This window comes from Apis mellifera, linkage group LG15, assembly GCF_003254395.2.
Source record: "Apis mellifera strain DH4 linkage group LG15, Amel_HAv3.1, whole genome shotgun sequence".
Taxonomy (NCBI): Eukaryota; Metazoa; Arthropoda; class Insecta; order Hymenoptera; family Apidae; genus Apis; species Apis mellifera.
In genome coordinates, this window is record NC_037652.1 from 6,507,767 (window position 1) to 6,533,424 (window position 25,658).

General features: G+C 34.0%; 6 protein-coding genes across 8 annotated transcripts in view; 2 read left to right on the forward strand and 4 right to left on the reverse strand.

Moving 5' to 3' along the window:
• LOC410609 (disintegrin and metalloproteinase domain-containing protein 10-like) overlaps positions 1–10,781 on the forward strand; it is a 31,895-nt gene extending 21,114 nt beyond the window's left edge. For both annotated transcript variants that reach the window (XM_026445397.1, XM_026445398.1), the window contains 13 exons: positions 1,647–1,890; positions 2,565–2,690; positions 2,803–2,990; positions 3,097–3,237; positions 3,369–3,493; positions 3,619–3,747; positions 3,952–4,120; positions 4,328–4,497; positions 4,568–4,735; positions 4,810–4,937; positions 5,034–5,148; positions 5,223–5,357; positions 5,774–10,781. In XM_026445397.1, coding sequence (XP_026301182.1) covers positions 1,647–1,890; positions 2,565–2,690; positions 2,803–2,990; positions 3,097–3,237; positions 3,369–3,493; positions 3,619–3,747; positions 3,952–4,120; positions 4,328–4,497; positions 4,568–4,735; positions 4,810–4,937; positions 5,034–5,148; positions 5,223–5,357; positions 5,774–6,898 — 2,963 coding nt within the window. In that variant the 3' untranslated portion in view covers positions 6,899–10,781. The remainder of the gene's footprint in view (positions 1–1,646; positions 1,891–2,564; positions 2,691–2,802; positions 2,991–3,096; positions 3,238–3,368; positions 3,494–3,618; positions 3,748–3,951; positions 4,121–4,327; positions 4,498–4,567; positions 4,736–4,809; positions 4,938–5,033; positions 5,149–5,222; positions 5,358–5,773) is intronic.
• Positions 10,779–12,384, reverse strand: LOC726615 (meiosis-specific nuclear structural protein 1). Its single transcript, XM_006563720.2, has 5 exons — positions 12,138–12,384; positions 11,574–12,070; positions 11,315–11,512; positions 11,079–11,217; positions 10,779–10,984 (listed from the first exon to the last, which is right to left on the reverse strand). Exons 1-5 carry the CDS (start codon positions 12,382–12,384, stop codon positions 10,779–10,781), a joined length of 1,287 nt encoding a protein of 428 aa, XP_006563783.2.
• Positions 12,385–12,564: 180 nt separating this feature from the next.
• On the reverse strand, positions 12,565–15,547 carry LOC408524 (ATP-dependent RNA helicase abstrakt). The gene is made up of 10 exons (XM_006563442.3): positions 15,346–15,547; positions 14,955–15,228; positions 14,458–14,803; positions 14,245–14,378; positions 14,009–14,165; positions 13,784–13,946; positions 13,410–13,710; positions 13,164–13,313; positions 12,909–13,091; positions 12,565–12,824 (listed from the first exon to the last, which is right to left on the reverse strand). The coding sequence occupies exons 1-10, from the start codon at positions 15,382–15,384 to the stop codon at positions 12,688–12,690; spliced, it is 1,884 nt and encodes a 627-aa protein (XP_006563505.1). The 5' UTR covers positions 15,385–15,547; the 3' UTR covers positions 12,565–12,687.
• A 344-nt stretch (positions 15,548–15,891) lies between these two features.
• LOC726650 lies at positions 15,892–23,073 on the forward strand. The gene is given in 12 exon segments (XM_006563445.3): positions 15,892–16,216; positions 16,329–16,590; positions 18,437–18,650; positions 18,721–18,954; positions 19,053–19,184; positions 19,260–19,459; positions 19,532–19,655; positions 19,734–19,840; positions 21,076–21,233; positions 21,298–21,758; positions 21,844–22,590; positions 22,649–23,073. Coding segments are annotated over 12 exon segments (2,916 nt in total). The 5' UTR covers positions 15,892–16,068; the 3' UTR covers positions 22,778–23,073.
• Positions 16,344–18,206, reverse strand: LOC102654652. Of its 2 annotated transcripts, none has more exons than XM_016916601.2 (7): positions 18,152–18,206; positions 17,836–18,079; positions 17,568–17,763; positions 17,367–17,488; positions 17,117–17,299; positions 16,882–17,051; positions 16,344–16,463 (listed from the first exon to the last, which is right to left on the reverse strand). In XM_016916601.2, the coding sequence occupies exons 1-7, from the start codon at positions 18,163–18,165 to the stop codon at positions 16,424–16,426; spliced, it is 969 nt and encodes a 322-aa protein (XP_016772090.2). In that variant the 5' UTR covers positions 18,166–18,206; the 3' UTR covers positions 16,344–16,423. The 2 variants fall into 2 exon arrangements, with proteins under 2 accessions (XP_016772090.2, XP_016772089.2); XM_016916600.2 differs by lacking the exon at positions 16,344–16,463 and adding an exon at positions 16,675–16,821.
• Positions 22,933–25,477, reverse strand: LOC413478 (spermine oxidase). The gene is made up of 8 exons (XM_396922.7): positions 25,169–25,477; positions 24,840–25,095; positions 24,248–24,461; positions 23,936–24,172; positions 23,740–23,871; positions 23,471–23,673; positions 23,278–23,398; positions 22,933–23,206 (listed from the first exon to the last, which is right to left on the reverse strand). The coding sequence occupies exons 1-8, from the start codon at positions 25,368–25,370 to the stop codon at positions 23,069–23,071; spliced, it is 1,503 nt and encodes a 500-aa protein (XP_396922.2). The 5' UTR covers positions 25,371–25,477; the 3' UTR covers positions 22,933–23,068.
• Between the last annotated feature and the right edge of the window lie 181 nt (positions 25,478–25,658).

A 25,658-nucleotide genomic window follows, 5' to 3' on the forward strand; every position in this document is an offset into this window, starting at 1 on the left:
ATTCGAATTTCCAACTCGAGTTTCGGCCCCACACAATCCCTGGAAAAATGTTGAATTAAACGGCACACCATCGGTATCGGCCGTGTATCATTCGATTAATTATGAAGAAGGTCCGAGTAATTGCTTCCTTCGCGGATTTGGTGGAAAGGAAAAAGAGAGGTGGGGAGGAGGAAGAAACCGAGCAATTATTGGTGAATTATATCGGTGCACGCTTCCATTTCTATTCTTACCTCTCTCTTTCTTTTTTTTAAACCCTCTTCGCTTTGTTTTCCATCCTCTCCCTCCTCCTCTCGCGCGATTAAAAATTAAACCGATTTCAAAATCGACGAATTCACTCGCAGCCACCTCGAGGATCACTTTTCTTTTTTTTTCCTCCCCTTCATCCTGCGGTAAAGGGGAAAAAAATCGACGACCCAGTTTCTCGTCGTGTAAAGACGGAGGGGAGGAGGAGGAGGTTGGGCGAAACGCGCGTCCGGAAATTATGAAATCGTCGAAACGGTGTAATTCTCGGCGAAGACGACGGTTATGACGGAAATAGATAGCTCTACCCTACTTTCTTCCTTCCTCGTCGCCGACTCTCCCTCTCTTTGTCTCTCTCGCTCGGTGGCCGAGGTGGTTCTCGCATCGACCTCTCTCTCCTCCCCTCCTCCTCTTCCCTCGCTCGCACAATTTTCGATTCCGAGAGTTTGCCTCGGAAATCTATCGCTCCATCCGGAAGCGGACCCGTCCACCAACCTGGAGACACGAAACGAAGTTATCCCCGAGTTGCCTGAATCTAAATAGAGGGCGATTCGCTCGATTTCCGTGCGAGGCGGATGATTAAGCGCGCAAACTCTGCTCGATTCTCTCTTCCCTCTTCTTGTCAACGTCGATATTAATATACTGAGGGGAAAGAGAGAGATAAATAAAGAAAAGAAGGAACGTTGTGAAAGAAGAGACGCGTGAAAAAAATACGACGGGGTCCTCGAAAATGAGATTCGTTCCAAAAAAAAAAAAATCGGTCGAGTAAACGCCTCCCTCCCCCATAAAAATCCCATCCGCGGTTTCAAATTCGATTTTCACGAAACGGAATTTTCGTGCAAAGGGAAGAAATCTTTTCTCACAATCTTTAACTCGATTCCACTGGCCACCAGCGATTGCTTCTTCTTCCATTCCCTACCTTAAGAATTACATCCGCGCAACGTTATTGAAATCTCGAATCGAACCGGAAGAATAAACCAATCTCGAGGTTTAGTCTACGCGAGGTAGTGGCACACAACCATCGACCGATTCGGTTATAAATTACCGCAACGGCGAACGAGATCGGTCGAATTTCCTCCTCCTCCTCCTTCTCCTCCTCTTCCGTGTTATTACCGTCAAGTTGCTACGGGACTGATCGATTTTTTAAGGCTTTTGTTTACGGGAAGTGGCGAACCAAAAAATATTTTCTCCCGTGAAACGAAATTCGGATCGTCGCTAGGGAAAGAAACGATTTTACTACCCAATAAGCCAATCGCGTTGCATTGGAAAACTAGTAAAAACCGGTATTATCTCTTCTGGATAAATTCGATTGACCCATTTCTCTCCAAACATTCTTTTAGAAAGAGAAAGCGTAAGATTAATTTCTAACATTTGGACAATTTTGGTCGAAATTTTCCAATTTGCAGAGGACGACAACGCCGTGGTGCAGGGGATGGTGACAGGGGACGGCCTGTTCGACGGGAGCGTGGTCACCGGATTCGAGGAGTACTACATCGAGCCGACCAACAGATACTTGGCCCGGGAGGAGGACACGTCTCCGCCTTATCACAGCATCGCCTACAGAGCGTCGGACGTATTAACGCCTCGTAGATCGTTGCCTTGCGCCAGTCATCGATTGCGTCAACACGCTTCTCACGATTCCATGGAAATGTGAGTGAATCTTCCACACTGTATATAATCGATTCCACGAAACGATCGATTCTCCTTGATTCCGAGTGGATGAATCATCATCTCGCGGATAATCCTCGGTATCGATCATAATCGCGGTAAAAAAAAGAAAAGAACAGGTGTATCCCTTGGGATACAGGATATGATAGAGAGAGACGATAAGTGAATCACGACGAGACGAGACGTATTTTCCAAGATGATTCTCATCGTAGACGTTCGTTAGCTCGTTAATGTAAAGGGATAAACCGCCTCTAAAACAGCACGGCCAAATCGCGTTACGTTAACCGAGGATGAAAATGGAATCTAACGAGAGAGAGAGAGAGAGAGAGGGAGGCGCAGCTCCGTTGCCAGAAACGTGCGCGCCGTCTGAGGTTTATCAACTCGGAACACCGGGCTGCACTGCGCTGCACCTTCCCTTCGCGCTAATTTCGTTACCCCTCTGACGCATTATTCGTAGGCACAAGTTCATCACGAGTATATACGAGTAACGAGCTTTAAACCTCGCCTCTTCAAACATTTCTCACCGTTTCGCTCTCCTTCCTTCCCCCTCTTTCGGCAGCTCTGTCAATTAGACTCGACTTGGCCGACTCGGATGCAAGATGATTCGGATACTCGTTTCTCTACTTTTTTTTTTCCCTCTTTCCTGTCTTTTGCAGAGGAAGAAACGAGTCTCGATCGCTGTACGAGCCACTTCTCGGCGAGACTGCTCGGGCGCTCTACTACTCGAGGGAAAACGGCGCGCGGATTTCAACCTCGGAGATAAGGGATAAGAGGACGGAGACGTGAGTGTTTCGTTGCAATTTCGTAATCGATAATTAGACGAAAGGATTATACATTTCTGGAAAAGAAAGAAATTCACCAGCGAGATTCCGTTCTTTTTTCTTTCTTCCGAAGGACGGGGGACGGAGATCGTATCGCGAGACACTTGCACAAACGTGCGACGGTGGACCCGAGGAAAACTACGTGCATGCTCTACCTGCAAGCGGATCACCAGTTTTTCGCGAGATATGGCACGGAGGAGGCTTGCATCGAGGTGATGACGAGGCACGTGCAGAGGGTCAACTCCATTTACAAACATACAGGCGAGTAGTCGATGCGCGCGGATGAAACTCTTTCTCCCTCCGAGGATACGATCGCGATCCTTCTTTCTTTTTTTTTTTTTTTTTTTTCTTTCTTTCTTCACAATAGACTTCAACCAAGACGGCAGGCCCGACAACATCAGCTTCATGATAAAACGTGTGAAAGTTCACAGCGAGGACGCGTTGAGAGATCCGAATTATCGATTCCCGGGCAACTACGGCGTGGAAAAGTATCTGGAGCTGTTCTCTGGTAAATAAATCTTCCCTATCTCTTAACGGCAGCCAATTGTTGGCGAAAGAAAACCTCTCGTCTCTATCCATCTTGCCGCGCGCCTGTTACAAATCCCGCACGCTCGTCCCCTCTCGTCTTCCGTGTTGCAGAAGAGGATTACGACGCGTTCTGCCTGGCCTACATGTTCACGTATCGGGACTTCGAGATGGGCACGCTGGGCCTCGCTTGGACGGGCGACTTGAAAAACGCCGGCGGAGTTTGCGAGAAGAACGGGGTAAGTGAGGAAAGAGTCTTAACCGATCTTAAATCGGTAGGGATCGACTTTTTGGGAAAGCGCTTAAGAAAAAGGAAACCTATATAATGGCTGGTGCAAGTATAATCTTTCCAAAACTTTTGCAGCACTATCGTGGCAGCATGAAGTCGCTCAACACCGGAATAGTGACTTTACTGAATTACGGGAAGCACGTACCGCCCGCCGTTTCTCACGTCACTTTGGCGCACGAGATCGGCCATAACTTCGGTTCACCGGTAGGTCGTTCGCCCTCTAATTTACTTATCCACCTCTTCTCTTCTCTCGTTGCTTCTCTGGTGAAACGCGGTTTATTAAACGTTTTTCATCGAGCAGCAATAGAGGAGATAAAGAGAGGAGAGGCGGTTAACTGGTTTTTACCTACGACTGTCGATAGCTGTGCTACGCGCGCTAACACGAGGCGCCACTTTACTTTGTTTCAGCACGATCCGGAACAATGCACGCCGGGCGGGGAGGATGGAAACTTCATTATGTTCGCCCGTGCAACCAGCGGCGACAAGCGGAACAATAATCGTTTCAGCCCGTGCAGCTTGAGCGCCATAAACCCAGTTTTGAATAGCAAAGCTCGCTCCCCGAAGGGTTGCTTCACCGGTCAGTCAGTCTTTCGCTCCTACTCACTTTTATCCGTCGAATAATATCCAATGTTCACTCTCGATACTCGTCCTCGTTTTTCCCATTCATCCGCCCGTTTAAACTATCGTATTCGTTGATATATCCTCGTCGAATAACGAAGTAATCGAAACTTTGAAATTATTTATATTACAACGAGGAGGTAAATTCACGTGTTAATCTCTTCAGAACCGCAAGTGTCACTGTGCGGAAACGGTGTGATCGAGGAAGGTGAAGAGTGCGACTGCGGCTGGGAGGAAGATTGCAGGGACTCGTGCTGTTTCCCTCAACGTCGTTACCCACCTCCGGGTGAAACGCCCTGCACGCTTACGCCAGGCTCCATTTGCAGCCCTAGTCAAGTACGTATATTTAAAACACGTTCTTTCGTATCTTTCTACTCACGATATATATATATATATAACACTTCAGGGTCCGTGTTGCACCGCCGAGTGCAATTTAAGATTCGGAGACAAGTGCAGAGACGATAACGGGTGCCGCGACGCGAGCTTTTGCGACGGTCGATCAGCTTACTGCCCTCCCTCCATCAACAAACCCAACAAGACGATCTGCAATCGGGAATTCGTGTGCTTTATGGGGGTGAGTATTTCGCGGCAAATGTTTGCTTTCTTTCTTTTTCATATTATCGTATCTTTCTTCTCTTTTTTCGCAAGGAGTGTACCGGTAGTATATGCCTTGCATACGGATTGGAATCTTGCCAGTGCATTCCCGGGCCAAATGATCCCCCGACGAAGGCCTGCGAGCTCTGTTGTCGTCTTCCCGGAGAGAACCAGCCCTGCCTGTACGTTATAAATTATCTTTCTTCATGTATATATATATATGTATTTTTTTTTATCGCGATAAAAATAAATGTATCGATGATCGATGTTGCGCGTAGGTCGTCTTTCGATTGGAACTCTCCGCCCTACGATATACCCGACATGTTCTCGAAGCCAGGAACACCGTGCAACGATTACAATGGATATTGCGATGTCTTCCAAAAATGTCGAGAGGTAAGTAATATTTGTTATCTGTTGCTTTGAAATTAATGTAACAACACACACGTGGGTGGGAATTATTCTTTCAGGTGGATCCAAGTGGTCCTCTAGCGACATTGAGAAAACTTCTCTTATCCGACGAAAGTCTGGCCACTTTCCGCCGTTGGATAATCGACCATTGGTACGCAGCCGCTTTGATCATTCTCGCTGCGATATCCCTACTGGTAAGCCCTTCTTTCATTTTAATATTCTTATCTTATCTCACGTTTCAATTCGAATCAATCAATTTTCTTTCGTTTCGACGTGACTTTATTACATCGTGACGATTTTTTACATTAGAGACCTTCGAGGAAACGCGCGGATGTAAAAAGCGTTGAGAGTAAGTCTGAGAGGAACAAGATGAAAGTAGAGGCTCGTACAATCGCTAGCTAGCCAGCCAGCTCACCTTGAACCTTGATATCGAATATAGCATTACGATTCGTTGCATTATAATTCTCCAGTATCTCCATGATCGTACAACTCTCATCGTAGTATCTCGATCGAATCGCTGAATCAATTCGCTTGAATTAATCGACCTTAATCGAGGATAGAGATATCGTGTACACGATATTTATTATAACCTTGCTCCCTTGAAACGTAGGTGGCGAGCATGAGATTGCTGGGCAAACGGCCGGATCTGAAGCTCAAGTCGGTCACGATAATACACAGCTCAACGACGGAGACTGTGCGCCTTCCGCCGGAGGGGACGGAGGGTGTCACGGTGCACCCGCCTGCGGTGCGCGCCAAGCTTCCGCTCAGCAGAAAGGTGAGGGAGAAGAGGAGGCATCGAAAGCATAAGGAGCCGAGTCACGGGGCAGAGAAATCGGGATGCAAGGACATGTCGAAGAAGAAGAAGAAGAAGCAGCAGCAGCAGCAGCAGTCGCAAGCTCAGGCGTCTAAGAGGATCGTCTCGGCGAACGCGGGCGAGGATTTGGTTAGGAAGAGGTCGGCGGACGCTGCCACGGGGATGGTTCAAGAGAGCAAACGGAAGAAGACGTTCCCAGCCGGGAGCCGGGCGGACAAGCAGAGCTCGAGCGCCGTGGTGATTGGCAACTCGGACAAGGACGACAAGAGGAAACGGAAGAAGCAGCACAAGTCGAAAGAAGTGATCGATTATTCGGCGATACAGGCGGAGAAGGAGACGGAGCCGAACGCCGACCCTAAAAGCAAAGTTCGTTCCTGGCTGTTGGCCTCCTCCCAGTGTCGGCCGGAGACCGGCAGAGGGAACGGAGCAGCTTGCCTGCCCAAGAGCAAGTCCACCCCCGTCGGTTTGACGGGTGCTGGGGGCAGATTGGGGCCCGCAGGGGCAACGAGGCAAGCCGGTTCGAGGAGAAATCCGATCGAGTCGAAGGAGGCGAGCAAGGCGAATTCGGGGGGGAATTCGCAGGGGGCGAGGAAGGAGAGGGCGAAGCTGCAAGTGGTGTACAAGCCGCCGTTCAGGTTCAGCGTGAAACTTCGAAAGACGGACAAGGTGGCGCAGGTGGTGACTGGTCCGAATGCGACGCACGCGAATGGCAGGCCGAAGCTTCCCAGGACTGGCGTCCTTCTGAGGACGGGGAAGAAGAAGGACAGGGTCAGGATCGGGAGGGCGAGGCAGATAGCCCCCACGGGGATCGGGAACAGCGCGGCTGATCTACCCGAGCCGGCCAATTCTGACCTCCATACCGTCCCGTCCGATCTCGAAGTCTTGCTGTCCGAGAGCGAGTTCCTCTTCTCGGACACGTGACCACGGTGAATAAGAATTGCGTGTCTGGATCCGTGCGTGTTTTAGAGGAAAATCTTTTTAAAAAGTATCTGTATCGACGAGAAACAGAGAGAGAGAGGGAGAAAAGTCGATGCATCGAAGAATCCCGTCCGCCTATGTTGCGAAGGATACACGTTGAAAACGTTTTACATGCCATCCCAACGGTTCAACCTCGGTTTCATCGACGGTGAATATAAAACTTTATTCCGCTCGAGTCGTTCGTTCGTAGAAAATCAAAAAAAGAAAAAAAAGAAAAGTATTCACGGTCGATGAAATCGTGTGTCCGAGAACCTAATCGTTTTATCGTATTAATCTAATGGCTGCTGGGCGTGTTTTCATAAACGTTGACGCAACCCCCCTCCCAAATGAGCTTCTTCCGTTCTACTGTGCTGGAATTTATTTTTTTATAAGTATATATATTACGAGGAGCACGCATACACGTACAGCGTACGCTTTCGCTCTTTTTCACGTCTTCCTAGGGATAAAAAAAAAAACGACGACGAGTATATGTCGTATGCGTTCGGGATAATTCACCCCCGTGAATTATTATATCCGATTCGCGTTACGATTTATATATATATATATATATGTAATCGATCACTTACGAAACGATCCGCGTTCTATGGAAGTGCTAGTTGAACGATCCAAGCCAAGTTTTCTTCTTCCAAAGAAAAGGGGCCAAATTCACTTTAAAAAAAAGAAAAAAAAAACACAAAAAAAAAAAAAAAGGAAGGAAGGAAAGGAAGGAAGGGAAAGGAAAGAGTCTCTGATTACGCGTGCACGTGCTTGGAGGCGTACGCGTAAATGACACAAGAAATAAAGTTGATAGACCTATTTTTCGCCTGTCGCAAATGCGCAAGAAGAAATTTGTTTCTTTCTCCGGGACAACGCGGGAGATTACGAGGTTCGCTTGCAATCGCAGCTTTCGTCACAATTCAAGGCAACAACGTTCGATGTTGAAAAAGCGATGTTCTAGCGTAATGCGTCCAAGACGAATAATAAGGGAGTGTAAGAGAGAAAGAGAGATGCGAGAGAATGGGAGAATGAGATGAGAGAGAGAGAGATATACACTTAAAACTGTTACTATATCGTGCCTATCGTACACCGCTGTTCGAAACTTGGGAAAGAAATCTCGCGATTGAAAAGAGAAATTTTCTTTTTTTTTTTTTTTTTTCGATTTTTCTTAATTATTACAATCGTCGCGGGGGGGAAAAAAAAGAGAAGAAATCAGCAAACGCGCAATCCTTAAGGGATTGGTGATATAGCGATGAATCGATGTTCTCTCCGGAAACAAGCAACAATGTAATTGAAAATCGCGGTTTGATAGTCGAAGCTAGTCCACTCCTTTCGAATTTCTTTTCAGAAGATTCAAACTTTTCGAAGAAGTGTCGTCGAACATTTTAGCAAGCCCCGCACTTGCTAGTTGCAATCTAACTCTAACTATTCTCATGGTTCCTATTCACCGGCAATTCCTAACCGCGGTGTAAAATTTGCCGGTAATTATTTGCATTTTTCCAAGTGGATGAGTGATGGCGAAACTCGTTGAGCTATTTATATTTTTGAGACTGTAAAAAGAGATGACAGATCTGGTGGTGATGGCTCTCGTCGCTATATTCCCATGAGTTTCATTCGCTTCCCAGAGATTTATCCACACACACACATACACACACACATATACTGGGAAAACGATCGAATCTTAAGTCGTACTGAGATGATTTTTTTATTAATCTGCGGTGCTATTAGTCAATATGCTTAAAGATTCTCTGTCGAAAATATTCTCTGCCCTTCGAACATTCCCGATTCAAATCTCTTTTTTTTTTTTTTTATCGATATAAATCTTGATCGAACATACTTTTTAAGTTCCTCTCGTTGAATATACATACATATATATACATATCGTTTGTTAATGTTACTTGTTACAATTACTTGCTTCGAATCATTCCATTTCCATCGCGTAGAAAAGACACTTTGTTCGAAATAATTTTTTCGCTTCCTTGTGTGATGCTTTTGTGTTGTTATCCAAAAGAATCCTATTGTAATATCGCGTAAGCGTTCTAAAAAAGAAAAACATATTTATATTATTGATTCGTGTTTTCTTGATGAAAGAATTTCTCGAAAGGCGAAATTAATTAGAAACGACTCGCGAGAATTTTGAAAAACTAGAGGAAATTTTTAAGTCTCGTCAGCGAAGAGCAATAAATTGTGAAAAAATTTGCGACCAGATTTGTTCCCCGTTGACGAGACGTTGAGGGATGGAAGTGGGCAAATCTATTTTTCAACGTTTGTTAATTTAAATACACTGCGATAATTACTGCCATAACGTACCACCTTAAAAAAGGGAATTATACATTAAAAATATACATCTTGTTACAACGTGAAAGAACCATCGAGGCACGCTTTCGTTTGCCCACTTCTTCTTCGAATTTAAAACCAGTAGGCTATTTTGCTGCGAGTTAAGCGAAGAAAAAAAAATCCGCTTGTGTGTATACATACGTGTGTACGTGTACTTAAATCTTAAGAATATGTGATTTTACTTTTTTACCTTTAATTTATATATATATATACACGAACATTTTATCACGCGTGATCGCGAATTGTGATCAAGTCTCTTCGACGAGAGAGATCCGATCGTACGATTCGCATAATATTTAATTGACCCATTATGGCCTAATTACTATAACGTAAAGAACGATGATTAGTTGGTCAGAGGCGTCGATAATATTATTTATCGATCGAAATATACCCGTCTATACCGGTATACTTTCCTTGCTGGCTAAAATTGTTCAAATTATACTTCCCTCGTTTCGTTTCTCTTCGGAAGGAAAGAAGAAAGAAAATTAGAAAAGGGCGCGTAGAAGTTGCGTTAGCTGAACGGAAAATAAAAAAATAGTGAGTCAATGTAGGCAAATAGATTATCTAAGGAAATGTGATTTTACTTTTAAGACCGATCTGTGTTAAATTCGTGTGAAACTTCACCGGTTCTGAGCCAATGGCCGTGATCCTTTCGTTATCGCTTGAAATTTTCGGAATTTAAGGGGAAAAAAATTGTAGGTCAGAACCGTTCATCAAGATACGCGTGCGATTCGAAGTGCGCGAAGGAAATAAGGTTTAGAATAAGCTTAAGCAATGAAAATAATAAGTATAAATCCAACTTGAAATGTTCACATAGATCATTAAGATTCTTCATCTTGATTGAAGACATCGTCATCCGGGAAAATAATTTCTCTACGATCTCAGGAATGTGATTTATAAAAATTCATTTCCGAAATATTATTGATTTTCAAGTGTTTTTAATGTTTTAACGATAGATATTAATTTACTTATCGCATAGTTAAAAGAGAACCGATCGAACGATCAAATTAGGTTATAAGCGACCGTGGCGACTACTAGCCAGTCACCGAGAAAACTAACGTTCGTACTTATAGTCATTTCTAACATCTCGAGTGTTACTTATTTTTGCTACTTCAACCCCTCCTTCCACTATATACGAAAATTCTTTAACGTATAACGTAATGGGAGAAAATAGAAAGGAAAGAAGATGAAATTGCAAGTTTTTACTATGAATGGAAGGGGTATAAGGTAAGAAAAGGATCGCTCGAGAATTGCCTCGATTGCCAAGAAAAATCCGATCGGCAGAACGAAACTCGGTTAATTGTTCCCGTCCGATTTTTCGACTACTGGACGCGGCCGAGGCGAGACTGTGTAATTTATCACGTAATTAATAACCAATATAAGATGGGGCTGCTGTATTTTTACACGGACTTTGTATAAATGACGAGAACCGCGAGAGCAATGTTTTTCGCGCATCATTGTATATATCTGTATACCAATAAATAGACGTAGGAAATTAAAAAATTTAACTTTATCTTGAGTCATTTTCATTGTCCAATTCTGGTTTGTTCGATGTTTTCTTTGATTGACTAAGAACTGATTCCGACAAACTCTTAATTTTGCATTTATCATTGTCATTCGTATTATCTTCTATTTGTAAATATTCCTTTAATTCCTTTATACGCTTTATTTTATTTTCATCTATTATCTTCCGCAAATCGTTTCCATATTGTAGAACTAAAAGAAAAATATTTATTTTAACGAGATAATCATTGGTTATGTTTCATTATTAAATACGATCATGTTTCTAACGTGATACGGCAATATGTACTTCTTTCGCGTTGCAGTTGCTGCCTTTCTTTTTCTTTTTCCTCCTGTTTTTTTCGTTCCTCTATCAAATAATTAGCGAAAGCAACATCGATCGCAATTTCTTTCGCCTTCCTTTCGGCCATATTTTTCTGAGTTCTTGCCTATTGATTTTTGACAAATTATCTTCGATAATTATTCGCTTCTTAATAACACGCGATCAAAATGACACCTGTGTACGATAATATAATATATTTTTACCATTTCTTGTAAGAATTCTTTAGCAGTTTGTTTCTTTTTCAACGCCACTGTAATCGCTTCCTTTTTCAATTGTTGTTCTTTCTCCGCTATATATAATTCTCGACAGATTTCTTCTCGTTCCAATCTTTTATACTCTTCCTCCGTTAGCTTTTTCATCATTTTCTCCAACAAAACATCTTTCGCCTCACGAATATCAATCTGAAGAAAATATTACTATTAAAAAATGTTCAATTCCGGTAAATTTATATTTTTACAAAACCTTTCCCTCAGCTTCCCTCTTCTGCAAAGCTTCCCTCTTGGCAACGATCCTTGAGATTTCATCGTGTTCTTGCTTCAGAATCTCCTTCCTCTTTTCTTTCCAAAATTCTCGAGCTTTTAAAAAAGCATCCCTTTCGGTCTGTAACGTAATAGCGATTTCCTTCTTCTTCTTCTCCGCTTCCACATTCTCCTCGTGCAACACTTTATTAACCTCTTCTATTATTTTCCTCTCGCGATGCTTCTCCTCCTCTTTCTCGCGTAATCTACGCCGATTATCGATCAATTGATTCTGAAGATCCCTTCTGTACTTTAATTTCTCCTCCTGTTGCTTTATAAGATCTTCTTTCAAATTCCATGGAGGAATCAAATTGGACGCTGCCACTTCTTCTTTCCATTCTTCTTTCTCCAAATCGGTTTCTAACTTTTCGAAAATCTCTTTAGGTAAAGTTACAGCGAATTTCTTTTTTCTAGTCTTTAAAGATTCTTGCTGTTCAACCTCTGTATTATATTAAATTCATACGATTAACCTCACTCAACGAGTTAATAAAAACAATTGTGTTTTTACGTTTACGACGTGCAAGTTCTTCTGCTAGTCGATGCGTGCGATCATGTTGTCGAACTTTTAAATCTGCAGCTGCTTTGGCACGTTGAAGTTGTTCCTCTTCCAATGCTTCTTTGCGTTTAATATGCACTTGACGCAAATGTCGTTTCTTTTCGGCTGTCTTATCTATGATTCTTCGTCGTATCTCTATTTCCAACGATTTTTGATCCTTGATTCTTTCAAAATCAGGTTGTTCCCTAATATTAAACATGATTTGGTTCAATTTAAATGTAAATGTAACTTGTTGAAAAATTTCTATTCTTTATATATATGTTTTATATATATGTAAATATGTGTATCATCTTCTAAATTAATCGATGGAGAAAACATAAAAGCATCATATTTAAAGAGTTGATCTTTGAATGATCAAAGATAAAGAAATATAATAAATAAATTAATATTTTATTAATTTTTCAATTACAAATTTTGCAGAGTTATTTACAAAATCGATATTTCGTACAAAATACAATACTGTACAAAAAATAAAATATTTCAAATATTTGAATTAACGCTTTTAATAGTCGGCGGCATTGCTCGCTAAATAATCACGGCGACCGATGTTGGACGCTTGTTTATTTTGGATAGCTTCCAATTTAGGACATTCTGTAATTCTGTGACCAAGACCACCACAATAACTGCAACCACGCTCGTCTGAAATATAAATGAAAACGTAATTTATTTTTTTTTTTTAAAAAAAATAAAAAAAGACATAAATGCGAACATAAATCGCTTTACCTCCCAAATTGAGATATTTTTCATTTTCCGAGCAAAGTTCCAACAAAAATGGTGGAACTTTTTGTTTCGCTTCCATGAGCAAATGTTTAAGATCTAACAATACAGATTCGTCGTTTGCCTTGTTAATAAATGTTGTCGCTATTCCAGTTCGTCCAGAACGTCCAGTTCTTCCAATTCTATGTACTATAAAATATAAAAATTTATATTTTAATTCATGAATTGTAAACTTAACAACTTAATAATGATGTAAATTACCATAATTTTCAACATCATCCGGCATATCATAATTTATAACATGTTGTACATCAGCGAAATCAAGACCTTTAGACGCAACATCTGTTGCGACCAATACATCTTTTCGTCCTTCACGAAAAGCTTCTACAGAGCGTGATCTTTCTTCCTGATCTATAAAAATGATTGGTTATATAAATAAATCAAATATTTAAAACATATTTAATATAATTTTTATATTTTATTGTATTAAATTTTAATTCAATGCACCTTTTCCGCCATGTATTGCTACTGCTTCAACACCTTTTAATAATAAATATTCGTGAATAGCATCCACATCTTGTTTTTTCTCGGCAAAAATAAGTACAGGTGGTGGAGTTTTTTGTAAACATTCTAAAAGATATACTATTTTAGCTTCTTGTTTGACATATTCAACTTCTTGCACTACGTTCATAGACGCTGCACCTGCGCGACCAACATTAATCGTCACAGGTTTTACTAAAGCAGAACGGGCAAAATTTTGAATCTTCTTTGGCATAGTGGCAGAAAATAATAACGTTTGTCTTTGACCCTATATAAAATATTCAAATGTAATGCAAATAATTTTTATATTTAATAAATGTATTATAATAAGATATGTTTACCCTGAAAAACGAAAAAATTGTTCGTACATCTTCTTCAAAACCCATATCGATCATACGATCCGCTTCATCCATACAAAGATATCGACAAACGCTAAGTTTTACCATTTTTTTATCTAACATATCCATTAATCTTCCAGGAGTTGCCACCATAATATGTACACCTCTATAATGAAAGAAAAGATATTATATATAGTATAATATAAATGAAAAAAATAGGATACTTACTTATTAATAACTTCTAAAGATTCTGATACAGGTACACCTCCAATTGCTAAACAACTGCGTATTTCAGGACAACCTGCTTGTCGTAAACTATTTGTATAATGTCGTATAATATCATAAGTTTGTTTCGCTAATTCTCTAGATGGACAAATAATTAAACCTAATAAAGAAGAAGAACAAGTTACATTTTATTTTTCATATCTTTTATTTTTTATTTTGTCAAAATAGCATATTCATACCGTATGGTCCTTCATTTCTCACAAATGGCATAGCCACTTCTTGTTCTAGACAAAACATTATAATAGGTAAAACAAATACTAATGTTTTACCACTACCAGTGAAGGCAATACCAATCATATCTCGTCCAGACAATCTATAATATATTAAAAATATAAAAAAAATTTAATATTGTATAAAAAATTATTAATGATATACAGTTAATGTACACTAACACTGTGGGTATTCCTTGAATTTGAATTGGTGTTGGTTTAACAATACCCTTTTGTTCCAGACCATTTAATATACCTCTATGAAATTTCATTTCTTTAAAACTTTTCAGTGGTGGTGGAACATCATCTCCTTCTACTAAAATTCTAAGTTTTCTCCTTATTCTTTCATGTCTTGCTTCTCCTGCAGTAAGAGCTGCTCTTGGAGGTCTCCAACTAGTCTTTATTGGCTCTTCATATTGAATACCTTTTGCTAATTCTGCTACACCCATTAAAGCTTTATTTTCTGCTACACTCTCTAAAATCTTTTCTTCTTCTTTTAATTGTTTCTCCATAGCACTTTCTTTTTTAGCTAAAATATTTTGTCAGTTAATTAATTTATTTATATTTGTATTATAATAAAATTTATAATTTATATATATATATATATATATATAAAATATATAATAATTATATAATTATATATATTATATAAGTATATAATTATATATAAATATATTTACCTTCTGCTAATTTTTTTAATTCTGTATGTTGATCTAACAAGGAAATATTTGATTTCCTTCCCCATACTTGTCCATCATCATCATCTGCATCATCTTTCTCATTTTCACTACTACTTTTCCCAATAATTCCAACAGCAGCTTCATCTTTAAGTTGTCCAAGCTTACCAAGCTTAGTTAATTGTTGTTTCTTACGTTCTTTAACTGGTACATAAGGAATATAATTATCATCTGTATCAAAAGGACTGCTTTCCTTTTCTTCTTCTCTTCTGTATCTCTATATTATAGATTCTTATTATTATTATTTATTTATTAGATTCTTATTATTTATTTATAAACTATGAATTAAAAACATTAAAAGATAAAGTAGCATTCAGATAATAAAGTAAATAACCTTTCGTGGAGGATCTTCTTTATCTTGTGCCATTGTCATATAATTATTATTAGATATTAATATTTTAATATTAGCAGAAAATTTAAATAAATAATTTTTACGTATTTATATATTAACTTTTTTTCTATTATAATTAAAAGATTATTTCTAATATCATTAACTTGTTTCTTAACCTATATCGATTATGTTTTTAAATTTTATAAAAATTAGATAATACATTTAACAAATATCTTATAAATAAGTTCATTGTTTAATATTTTAACCACTTAAAATATTTTGTGATTTGATTTTATTCAAAATTGATAGTTTTCACTAAACTCGATGTTTGATCACTTCATATTGAAATGAATTAATTCATTAATATTTATTCACTAATAACTGATTTTTTATTTAGATTTAACATGAATTAATTTAATTAGGTTTTTTGAATTTTTATAGATTTGAAATAATAAAGTGTAATTAAAAAAGAAAAATCAATAACAATATACACATGAGTATTTCTAAGGATAAGAGTTTTATATATACTATTTGCAGCGCTATGATGAACTTCCGGAATACTTAAGTTATTTGATCAAAGTATAGTTCGAACTGATAGTCGTTGAACACGTTTTTATCATGAATATTTAAAAATTTGTTTTCCATTTATCATTCATTTATATTTTTTAGCAAGAATATTGCTTTGTATTAATTTCAAATTATTTTTTTAAAAATTTATTAGAAATAATGTTTAAAAATACAAAAATAATAATCATTGGTGCTGGAGCAGCGGGTATTTCAGCAGCAGCCAGATTAATAGAAAGAGGATTAGAAAATATTATAATTCTCGAAGGAAAAGATCGAATTGGTGGTCGTATACATACAGTAGAATTTTGTAAGTTAAAAATAATAAATTCTTTTATTATTTTTAAATATATATACAAAAAATTAATTTTTATTTAATAAAATTAAGAATTTTTAAAACCATCATATTTTTATACGTTCAGCTGATAATGTTGTAGAATTAGGAGCACAATGGGTTCATGGTGAACATGAAAATATTGTTTTTGACCTTGCTTCCCCACACAAACTATTAGATTCATCAAAATGCTTCAATGATTTTGATAAACATATATTTGTTACTGCAAATGGAGAAATTCTTTCAAAAAAAGAAAGTGTAGAAGCATTTAAAATATATTATGATATTTCTGAGAACATATCAGATTCTATACATAATGCAGAATCATATGGAGAATATTTTATAAATCAGTAAGTATAAAAGTAGATATATCTGTATATATAAAATATATTTAAAATTTGTTTAAATATTATTTATTATATTTAAAATTAAAATATCATAGATAAGTTTATTTTGAACAATTTTGTAAAAGAATGTTCTTAATAAATGCATTAATATCATTTTCTCTAAACCATGCTTGCAAAGTTGGATGCAAATTTGCTTTTGCAACTGTATATACTTCTTTGTCAGAAACTATACATCTAAGTAAAAAAATATTTATATAAATAAATCATTATATTAATAAGTTTTTATAAATTTACCTTGTACGGTAATTGATACATTGATTTTTCATATATTCATGTCTTAATAAAGAATATATATATTTTACATATTTTGCATCTAACTTATTTTGATCTTCAATGTAAATTTTTTTAGAATTATTTATTCTTTCCAAATATCCTTGTGTTAATATAGGAATAATAAAATTTACCTAAAAATTAACACTTAATTAAGTTAAAGTAAAATTTTTTATTTAAAATAAATTTTATCATTTACCTGTTTAAAACAATCATCTATAAATTCTTCTGCTCTACTATATACATAATTTTCTTGTTCTTGAAGTATAAGAACTCCAATTTTAGGTTCTTTAGATCTAAATATTTTTGTTATATGTTGTGCAGTTTCTAAACCATCATCAGCAAATGTTAACATAACTATACTACCATATAATTTTTTTGTCTATTAATAAGATAAATACAAAGTATTATTTAATATAAAAAAGCATTTATTATATATTTTATAATACCTTTTGTAAATTGTGTACATGATTAGAGACTATTTCATTTTTTTTTATATCTTGTATAAAATAAATTGGAGTTAATACTAATGGAGCTTTCGGCATATTATTTGGTCTTAATATAGTTGATTCTATATAAGTATAAAAAAAATTTATAAATTAAATTATAAATAATTACTACTATTGCTTTTGTAATAAATATTAAAATACCATCATTTTTAGCATTTTGTGAAATTTCATGAATTAAATCATAAATATCATTTTTTATTTGAATAATTATATCAAAATGTTGTATTTTTTGTAAAGCATTTAAAATCTTATCAATAGTTGCTTCAACATGTTGCACATAAGTTAATAATACATAATAAGTTGGATCTTGTAAACCTTTAAAATCATAATCTATACACTGTAATAAAAAAATTTACAAAAAAAAACATAAGTTTTAAAAATAATACAAAAATTAATATTATATGCATACACGAATTTGTTCTATTGATAAACCCATATGTGCAGCAAAATCTTGCCATCCATTATAAGTCTTGTTTGTAGCAGTAGAACTTAATAATAAACATAATTTTTGTAATGTAGGTTTTCCAATCTGTTCAAATAAATAGGAAGCATGAATTTGTCTTGTAATTCTTTGAATATTTATAATTACTGTATCTAAATTTGGAGGTCCATTAACTTCTTTTCTTAATTTTTCCAATTCTGGATCAACATTCCTAAAATAAAATTTTTAATAGTTAATAAAAATATGTTTCTTTGTTAAAGTTTCATTAAAAAATATTTCTTACCTTTTTGGAAACATATTTATAAAATTTATACTTTTATATCTTTTATAAAGAGATACAAATTTTTATCATAATTTATAATACAATATAATAATTAAATCTTTTATCATTTATAACACAATTACACTATTATAATGCAAAAATTATACTAAATATAGTATAGTTTTCTTTCTCTTATTTCAAAAATGATTCATTTCCGATTTGATTTTACCGCTAAAATTCAAATTTTTATAATTAAAATTACATTAATTGTAATGAAATTATATTAAATTATATTAAATATTTTAGATTTTATAAAATATTTAATGAAAATCCGTTTACTAGTCGTGATAGAGCAGAACAATTATTAGATTGGATGCACAAATTTGATAATTCTATTCAATGCAGTGATTCATGGTTTGATGTTTCTGCAAAAGAAATTACAAATTATTGGACTTGTGATGGAGATCTTGTACTTAATTGGAAAGATCGTGGTTATAAAACATTATTTGATTTATTATCTGTATGTATATTTGTTATCAATAATGATTATATTATATTTTATCTATATAATATTTATTGCTTTTTTCCAGCAAAAAATATCAACTACCAAGAATAATTTGTCCATAATAGAAAAAATAGAATTTAATAAAAATGTTGATAATATTAATTATATTTCAAATGATAATATAGTTGTAAAAACGAAAGATAATTCAAAATATATGGCATCTCATGTTATATTTACTGCATCTCTTGGTGTATTAAAAGAGAAACATATGACAATGTTTACTCCACTTTTGCCTGAAAGAAAACAGAATGCAATAAAGGCACGTAAAGTTTAATGCTGAGTTTAATGAGTCCTATAAAAATTTGTCTCTTTTTGATATGCACTTGATTTGAAATGCAATTATAATATATTATTTAGGGTTTAAATATTGGAACTGTAAATAAAGTATTCTTGGAATTCCCACATAGATGGTGGCAAGAAGAATGTGCTGGTTTTAATTTAATATGGTCCAAGGAAGATAAAGAAAAATTTATTGCATTATATGGACAAGTATAATTACTTTCTTTAATATTAATAAATATCATCAATATTTGTTTTTAAATATATTGACCATATATGATTTAGGAATATGAATGGCTATGTGATATTTTTGCACTTATTTCTGTGGATTATCAACCAAGAGTACTATGTGCATGGATCTCTGGTAAATTTGCAAAACAAATAGAATTACTTTCTGATATTGAAATATCTGATGGATTGTATTTATTACTTGAAATGTTTTTAAGTAAAAAATATAATATCCCAAAATTTGATCAAATACTTAGGTAATAATCTATAATATTTTGTTTTATATCTTTCATAATAACTTATATAATAATAATATATATTATTTATAGATCATCATGGTATACAGATGAATATTTTCGTGGATCATACACTTTTAAAAGTATAACGACTGAAAAACTAAATGTAGAAACAAAAGATTTGATTGATCCTATTGTAACAGCTAATGGAAAACCTGTATGTATTTTCATAAACCAAATAATTAAGAAAAATCGAATTTTGTTATGTTTTTAAATAGTTATATTTGCTTAATAGATAATTCTTTTTGCTGGAGAGGCGACACATGAACATTATTATTCTACTGTGCATGGAGCAGTTGAAACTGGCTTCAGAGAAGCTGATAGAATAATAGATTTTTATAGGTAAATTTTATAATTTCTTAATTATTGTTTGAAATTTATTTTAAATAAAATAATTGCTAGTAAAAGCTGAAATAAAATTTTTATTTATATATAATTCTATGGATTAAACAATTATTGATTCTAAGATAAATTCATTTTTGCGATCATTGCATGATTTAAAAAATTTTTTGTTGTATCTTTTACAAATATTTTTTTTTTATTTTTAAAATTAATAATTAGATAGTAAAACATTTATATACACATACACACATATATACAAAGAGAATTTATATAATTTTTTACATCTGCTTTTTTTTTATTCATATTTGTATTTGTATTTTCTTTTTTTTTAAAGTTAGATATTCTTTGATTATTTTTTTATAATCGATTCAGAAATGGAAATACATATAAAAATAGAGATTTTACAAAAGTTTTTTTTTAAATTAATCGTGCTTCGCACGTGATATTAACTATTACACATATACTTTCGTACTATTCCTATCTCGCATAGATGAGATGTTTTCTGCTACCCGGATGTTGGCTACTCGGATATTTAATACCGAGCAGCATTTATCAGGGTGCAACAGATTTCTTTTCCTTATTTTCTATTTTGAAAAAGAGGTATGAGCATAAAAATTAATTTTAGTAAAAACGTTTATATTGAATCATATATTCTATTTCTATTGATTAGCATGCTTCTTCTTAGGCCGATAAAGTTTCTGCTCTAACCAGAGCCAGTTTCTTCATAACGGATTACGGTAAATTATAAACTTACTTGATGCTTCACATTATAAAACATCTTTATATGATAAATTAAGTATATATTTGCAACGTACATTTTTATGTAATTATCTTTTTCATGACTAATAAATTATATATTTTTATTATTTAGCAATTATATAGTTTTATTATCTTATGAAAAGAAAGTTAAAATACATTAAAAATTTTTATATTAAAAAAAAAAAGAAAAAGATATGTGCATGTTTATTTTTGCTATGTTATTGATTATACTATTATTTATTTACAAGTAATAACATTTATGTATTAAGTAATATTTTTTTTATCATAGATTATTATCATATAAATGTAATAAATTATTACATTATTTATTTAAATTTTTATTATTATTATATAATAATAATAATCTGTGTATGTAAATATATATATATATATATATATATATATCAAACATTTCTTGTAATCTCATACAAATAATCTCAGTCAAAATTTAATTTTAAAAAATTCTAATCACGTAGAAAACGTGGTTGGATAAACAGCTTCGATAAATTGGAAAGGACAGCAAATCAAACAATAGCAAAAACAAAGCTTGTAATAATAGGTGCAGGCATTGCAGGATTAGCAGCTGCGAAAACATTAGAGGATGCAAATTTCAAAGATTATCTATTAATCGAAGGTAATTGAATCTGGAACAAAAGTCATTTAAAAAGTATAATTTATTTATTTATTTATTTTTTCAGCTCAAAGCGAAGTCGGTGGTCGAATTCAATCAATACCATGGAATAAAGGTTGGATAGAATGTGGTGCACAATTTGTACACGGTGACAAAAGTCCATTAGCACAATTATGTTATAAACATAATTTGCTCTCAGATATACAATGCAAAGATGGTCAAGGAATTTTTATTCGTGACAATGGTTGTAAAGTAGATGAAACTTTGATAGAAGAGATAGATGATCTTATTCGTAATACATTGGAAGATTGCGAAGATTATGAAAATAAGGATATCAAAATAGAGTATGAAAATATTGGTGAAGTTTTAAGGGATTCTTTCAATAAACACTTGCTTCAAAAAAATGATTCAGAAGCAATAAAAACTATAAAAAAGGAAATTTTTGATTGGAATGTTAGATTCCTCGTAATAGATAATGCATGTTTTACGATCGATGAATTATCTACAAAATATTGGGGAAAATTTAAGGTAAATACAAGAAAAGTTATAATAATATATGACAAATTTTTTAAATATATATTACTTGATAATATTAAACTGTATGTTTTTATAGTTTGTTGGTGGTCCAGAACATCTTTCGTTTAAATCCTGATATAAGGATTTAATCCAACTCATTACTAATGATTTGGAAAAAAAAAATTTACATCTAAATACCTCTGTAGATTCAATCGAATGGCAAAAAACAATAAAAAATAATAATTTCGATTCTCCACTTGTATTAAATGCTTCTAATAATACTCGCATTCTTGCGGATTGTGCAATAATTACTTGTTCTCTTGGTTATTTAAAAGAGAATTATAAAACAATGTTCATTCCATCTTTACCATCTCACTTTAGTGAAGGAATTGAATGTTTGGGCTTCGGTTTAATAAATAAAATTTTTCTCGATTATGGTATTTCTTGGTGGAAACCTAATACTAAAGGATTTCAACTACTTTGGAAAGAAGGAATGTTTTGCAATAAAAATCTAGCTCTATGGACTAGAGATCTCACAGGATTCGATGTTGTGCCGAATCACGAAGGTGTACTTCTTGGTTGGATCGGAGGACGCGGAGCTTGCATTATTGAAACTTTAAGCGAACAGCAAATTGCAATAGATTGTGAAAATTTACTTAAATATTATTTAAAATTTGATAAAATACCTCCAATAAAAAAATGTTTTAAGACACAATGGGGTACAAACAAATATATTCGAGGTAGTTATAGTCATATTACAACAAAATGTGATAGGAATAATATTACACCAAATCGTTTATCAGAACCGATATGGAGTAAAGTAATAGAAAAACATAATACCAAGGTATGAAAACCAATAATTGATAATATTGATGTAATGAATAACATTTTTTTTATTTTAGGATATACCCATCATTTTGTTTGCTGGTGAAGCAACACATGAAAATTTTTATTCTACGACACATGGTGCTTATGATACTGGCGTGAAACAAGCACAAATTTTTCTACAGCATCACATTCTTAATTGTTAACGATAGTGTAAATATAGATAGAATTATAAATATATAATTGTATATGAGTCTTCTTTGTACATAGTATGTATATAGTATACGTAGGCATATATTTCAAGTATATAAAGTTAGTATATAAAGATAAAATAAATAAAATAATTATATTTTATATTGTATAGTTTCATATATATAATTTTTAATCAGGTCATGTTCAATTTACATAGCTATATATTAATAATATGTAATAAATGTAATATGGCCTATACGCTATAATTACAAAATGTCTATAATTAAATAAAATTTACTATTTTATCATATATTATTAATTGTACGATTATTTTTATCATAAAGATTTATCAACCTTTCAGCTTCTCTCCATCCAGAGCCAATAGCTCCATGTACTGTAGAAAAGTAATGTTTATTAGTAGCTTCACCACCGAATAAAATTATCTAAAAGAAAAAATATAAATTAATTTTTATATATTTTAAATTATTTTAATAAAACTTTTAATAAAACCTACTGGCTTTCCCTTTTTCATAATTGGTTGGGATAATTGCAGCGCGCTAGAATTTGTTTTTACTGTTTCTATACTTTGATAACTATATGTACCGCGGAAATGTTTATTTTCATGCCATTTACTTCTACAAACAAAATGAGTTCTGTTAGAATGAGATTAAAATAAAAAAAATATATATAACAGCGAAGGATGATACCTTATCATCGCTGTTGGCCTACTGACATTATAATTTTTTGACAACAAATTGTATAACATCTCTACTGTTTGATCAAAAACTTCGTCATCAGTGACATCATCCATTAAACGTGCACCTTTTCCAGATACCCATACATATAATAAACGAGGCTTGTGTTCGACAAAAAAGAAACCTACCGCATAAGGCATCCATCTCGTTTTTGGCTAAAAGAATTACATATATATTCCAAAATATATATACTTTTTCTCGATGCAAAGTTAAATTCTTACATTACTATCAAGCTTCTTCCTCTCTTCTTTACTCCATAAAATCCTATATCCTATTTTATTTGTATCTTTGACATTAAACCAAGTATCGTTAAATGCTAAAAATATTTTACAAGCATTTCCATATCCTATTGCCTAAAGTAGAAATTAATTATTATTAATTAAATTTTAATTTTTGCAAAAATAAAAAAAAATATACTTTAATATTTCTAATTTTTGATTCCGATAATGGAGGATTAAATAATGTTTCGTGCTGTTCTTTAAGCACTCCTAAAGAAGGCGTCATAATAACATGATCAGCTATATATTCTTTTCCATCGAGGGTCGTTACTTTTACGATATTATCTTCACTTGAATAATCAACTTGTGTTACTTCAGCATTGAGAATCGTTTTATTCAATACGGGTAGTTCTTCTTCTGGATTTGGAAATTTTTTCTATTTAAAAGATATAGAATAAATTGATTTATTCAATGATTAAAAATTAATCATCGTAAGGTGATTAGCACAAACCATTAATATATCTAGAATAGTGCCATATCCTCGTTCTTTCCAATTAATCGCTGGATCTCCCTTACATATTTCATATTCCAAATATCCTTTCGCTGCGATATCGTACCAATTATCAGCAGGATCGTAACCAATTTGCATCATATTGAAAAGCCATAATAATTGATCCTGTAGCGTTTCATTTAATTCCGGAAATTGCGTAAAATCGTCTTTCAACCTAATGCAATACTCATTTTAAATCCATATATATATATGATATACCGTAACATACACGCTTCGCTTTAGATATGAATTCAGGATAGGAATATAATAATAAGTTTTTATTAAATTTATTTTTAAAAAAATTATTTGTTAAAATTATAATCTTGAAACATAAATAAAAAAATATAAATTTAAGAATATTAGGAAGCGCATGTGTTTTGCCGGTAATTTCATAATGTTTTAAATACTAAATCAGTTTTTATAATAAATGATTATATTCTTTTTCAGAAAAAATTTGTAGTAATAAACTTAATAATTACGATGCATTTGTCTAAGAATTTTTTTATCCTGAGTACACTCATGAAGCGGTGGTACAACAACATGAAATTCGTACTTATTTTCGAAACATTCGCCGATGGAATCGTAACACTCGTTATTCGTTATGTATTCAATCGAGTCTAAGTAATTGAAGTAACTATCTGTAAGATTTTTTGTGATTCTGGTATCAATCAACTCGCCTGTAGATGTGTATACTTCATCATCGTGTGGCTTAGAGTTATCTGTAATATTCAAAGGAGCTACCAATTCATACACAACATTTCCCTTTTCTCCGTGAATCCATTGCGCGCCTAAATCGACCAGATAATCATCTATAAACGTACACAGATTCTTGGTCAATTTTTTCTCAAAATGTATACAAACTTTCCATTGAAGCTAACTCACCAAATTTGACTGTATTCACACGTCCACCGATTCGATTTTCGGCTTCTAAAATTATAAGATTTTCCAGGCCATTTTCAATTAATTTCGCCGCAGCTGCGATACCAGATGCACCTGCACCAACGATCACTATTCGTGGCGATTTGGTATCGTCGGAAAATGTGCCTGAGATCAGGCAAAATAGGAAGATCATGCAATAGAGCATCTTGAATACTAAAATGAACTCTGTACGCGCAAACTTTTATCAATTGACAGATTGGACATCTAGTTTTACGCAATGATACTTGCTTTGTGCTCTTATTTATACAGCAATTTGCTTTTGCGAGGAAATAGTAGTAGTAATATCTGGAGCACGCAATTTGTAGTAATAACATTAGTTAGATAGCGATTAATAATGAAAGATTATCATTAAAGAATAATGATAATTATTTATAATTTACTTACATTACATTATTTATCGTTTAATCTTGTGTAATCATCATTAATTATTATT

What these genes read in the sequence shown, in the direction of transcription:
- LOC726615 (XM_006563720.2), bottom strand. Translation starts at nt 12,384, where the DNA reads ATGTTTAATATTAGGGAACAACCTGATTTTGAAAGAATCAAGGATCAA. An exon ending in AGAGGGAAGCTGAGGGAAAG is followed by an intron (nt 11,513 to 11,573) that starts GTTTTGTAAAAA and finishes TATTTTCTTCAG; the next exon opens with ATTGATATTCGTGAGGCGAA. An exon ending in AAGAATTCTTACAAGAAATG is followed by an intron (nt 11,218 to 11,314) that starts GTAAAAATATAT and finishes AAAAATCAATAG; the next exon opens with GCAAGAACTCAGAAAAATAT.
- LOC408524 (XM_006563442.3), bottom strand. Translation starts at nt 15,384, where the DNA reads ATGACAATGGCACAAGATAAAGAAGATCCTCCACGAAAG. An exon ending in GAGAAATGAAGGACCATACG is followed by an intron (nt 14,166 to 14,244) that starts GTATGAATATGC and finishes CTTCTTTATTAG; the next exon opens with GTTTAATTATTTGTCCATCT. An exon ending in TCTTTAGAAGTTATTAATAA is followed by an intron (nt 13,947 to 14,008) that starts GTAAGTATCCTA and finishes CTTTCATTATAG; the next exon opens with AGGTGTACATATTATGGTGG.
- LOC102654652 (XM_016916600.2), bottom strand. An exon ending in TATCAATAGAACAAATTCGT is followed by an intron (nt 17,764 to 17,835) that starts GTATGCATATAA and finishes TTTTTATTACAG; the next exon opens with TGTATAGATTATGATTTTAA. An exon ending in ACAAAATGCTAAAAATGATG is followed by an intron (nt 17,489 to 17,567) that starts GTATTTTAATAT and finishes ATACTTATATAG; the next exon opens with AATCAACTATATTAAGACCA.
- LOC413478 (XM_396922.7), bottom strand. Translation starts at nt 25,370, where the DNA reads ATGCTCTATTGCATGATCTTCCTATTTTGCCTGATCTCAGGCACATTT. An exon ending in CTATTCTAGATATATTAATG is followed by an intron (nt 24,173 to 24,247) that starts GTTTGTGCTAAT and finishes TCTTTTAAATAG; the next exon opens with AAAAAATTTCCAAATCCAGA. An exon ending in TTATGAAAAAGGGAAAGCCA is followed by an intron (nt 23,207 to 23,277) that starts GTAGGTTTTATT and finishes TTTTTCTTTTAG; the next exon opens with ATAATTTTATTCGGTGGTGA.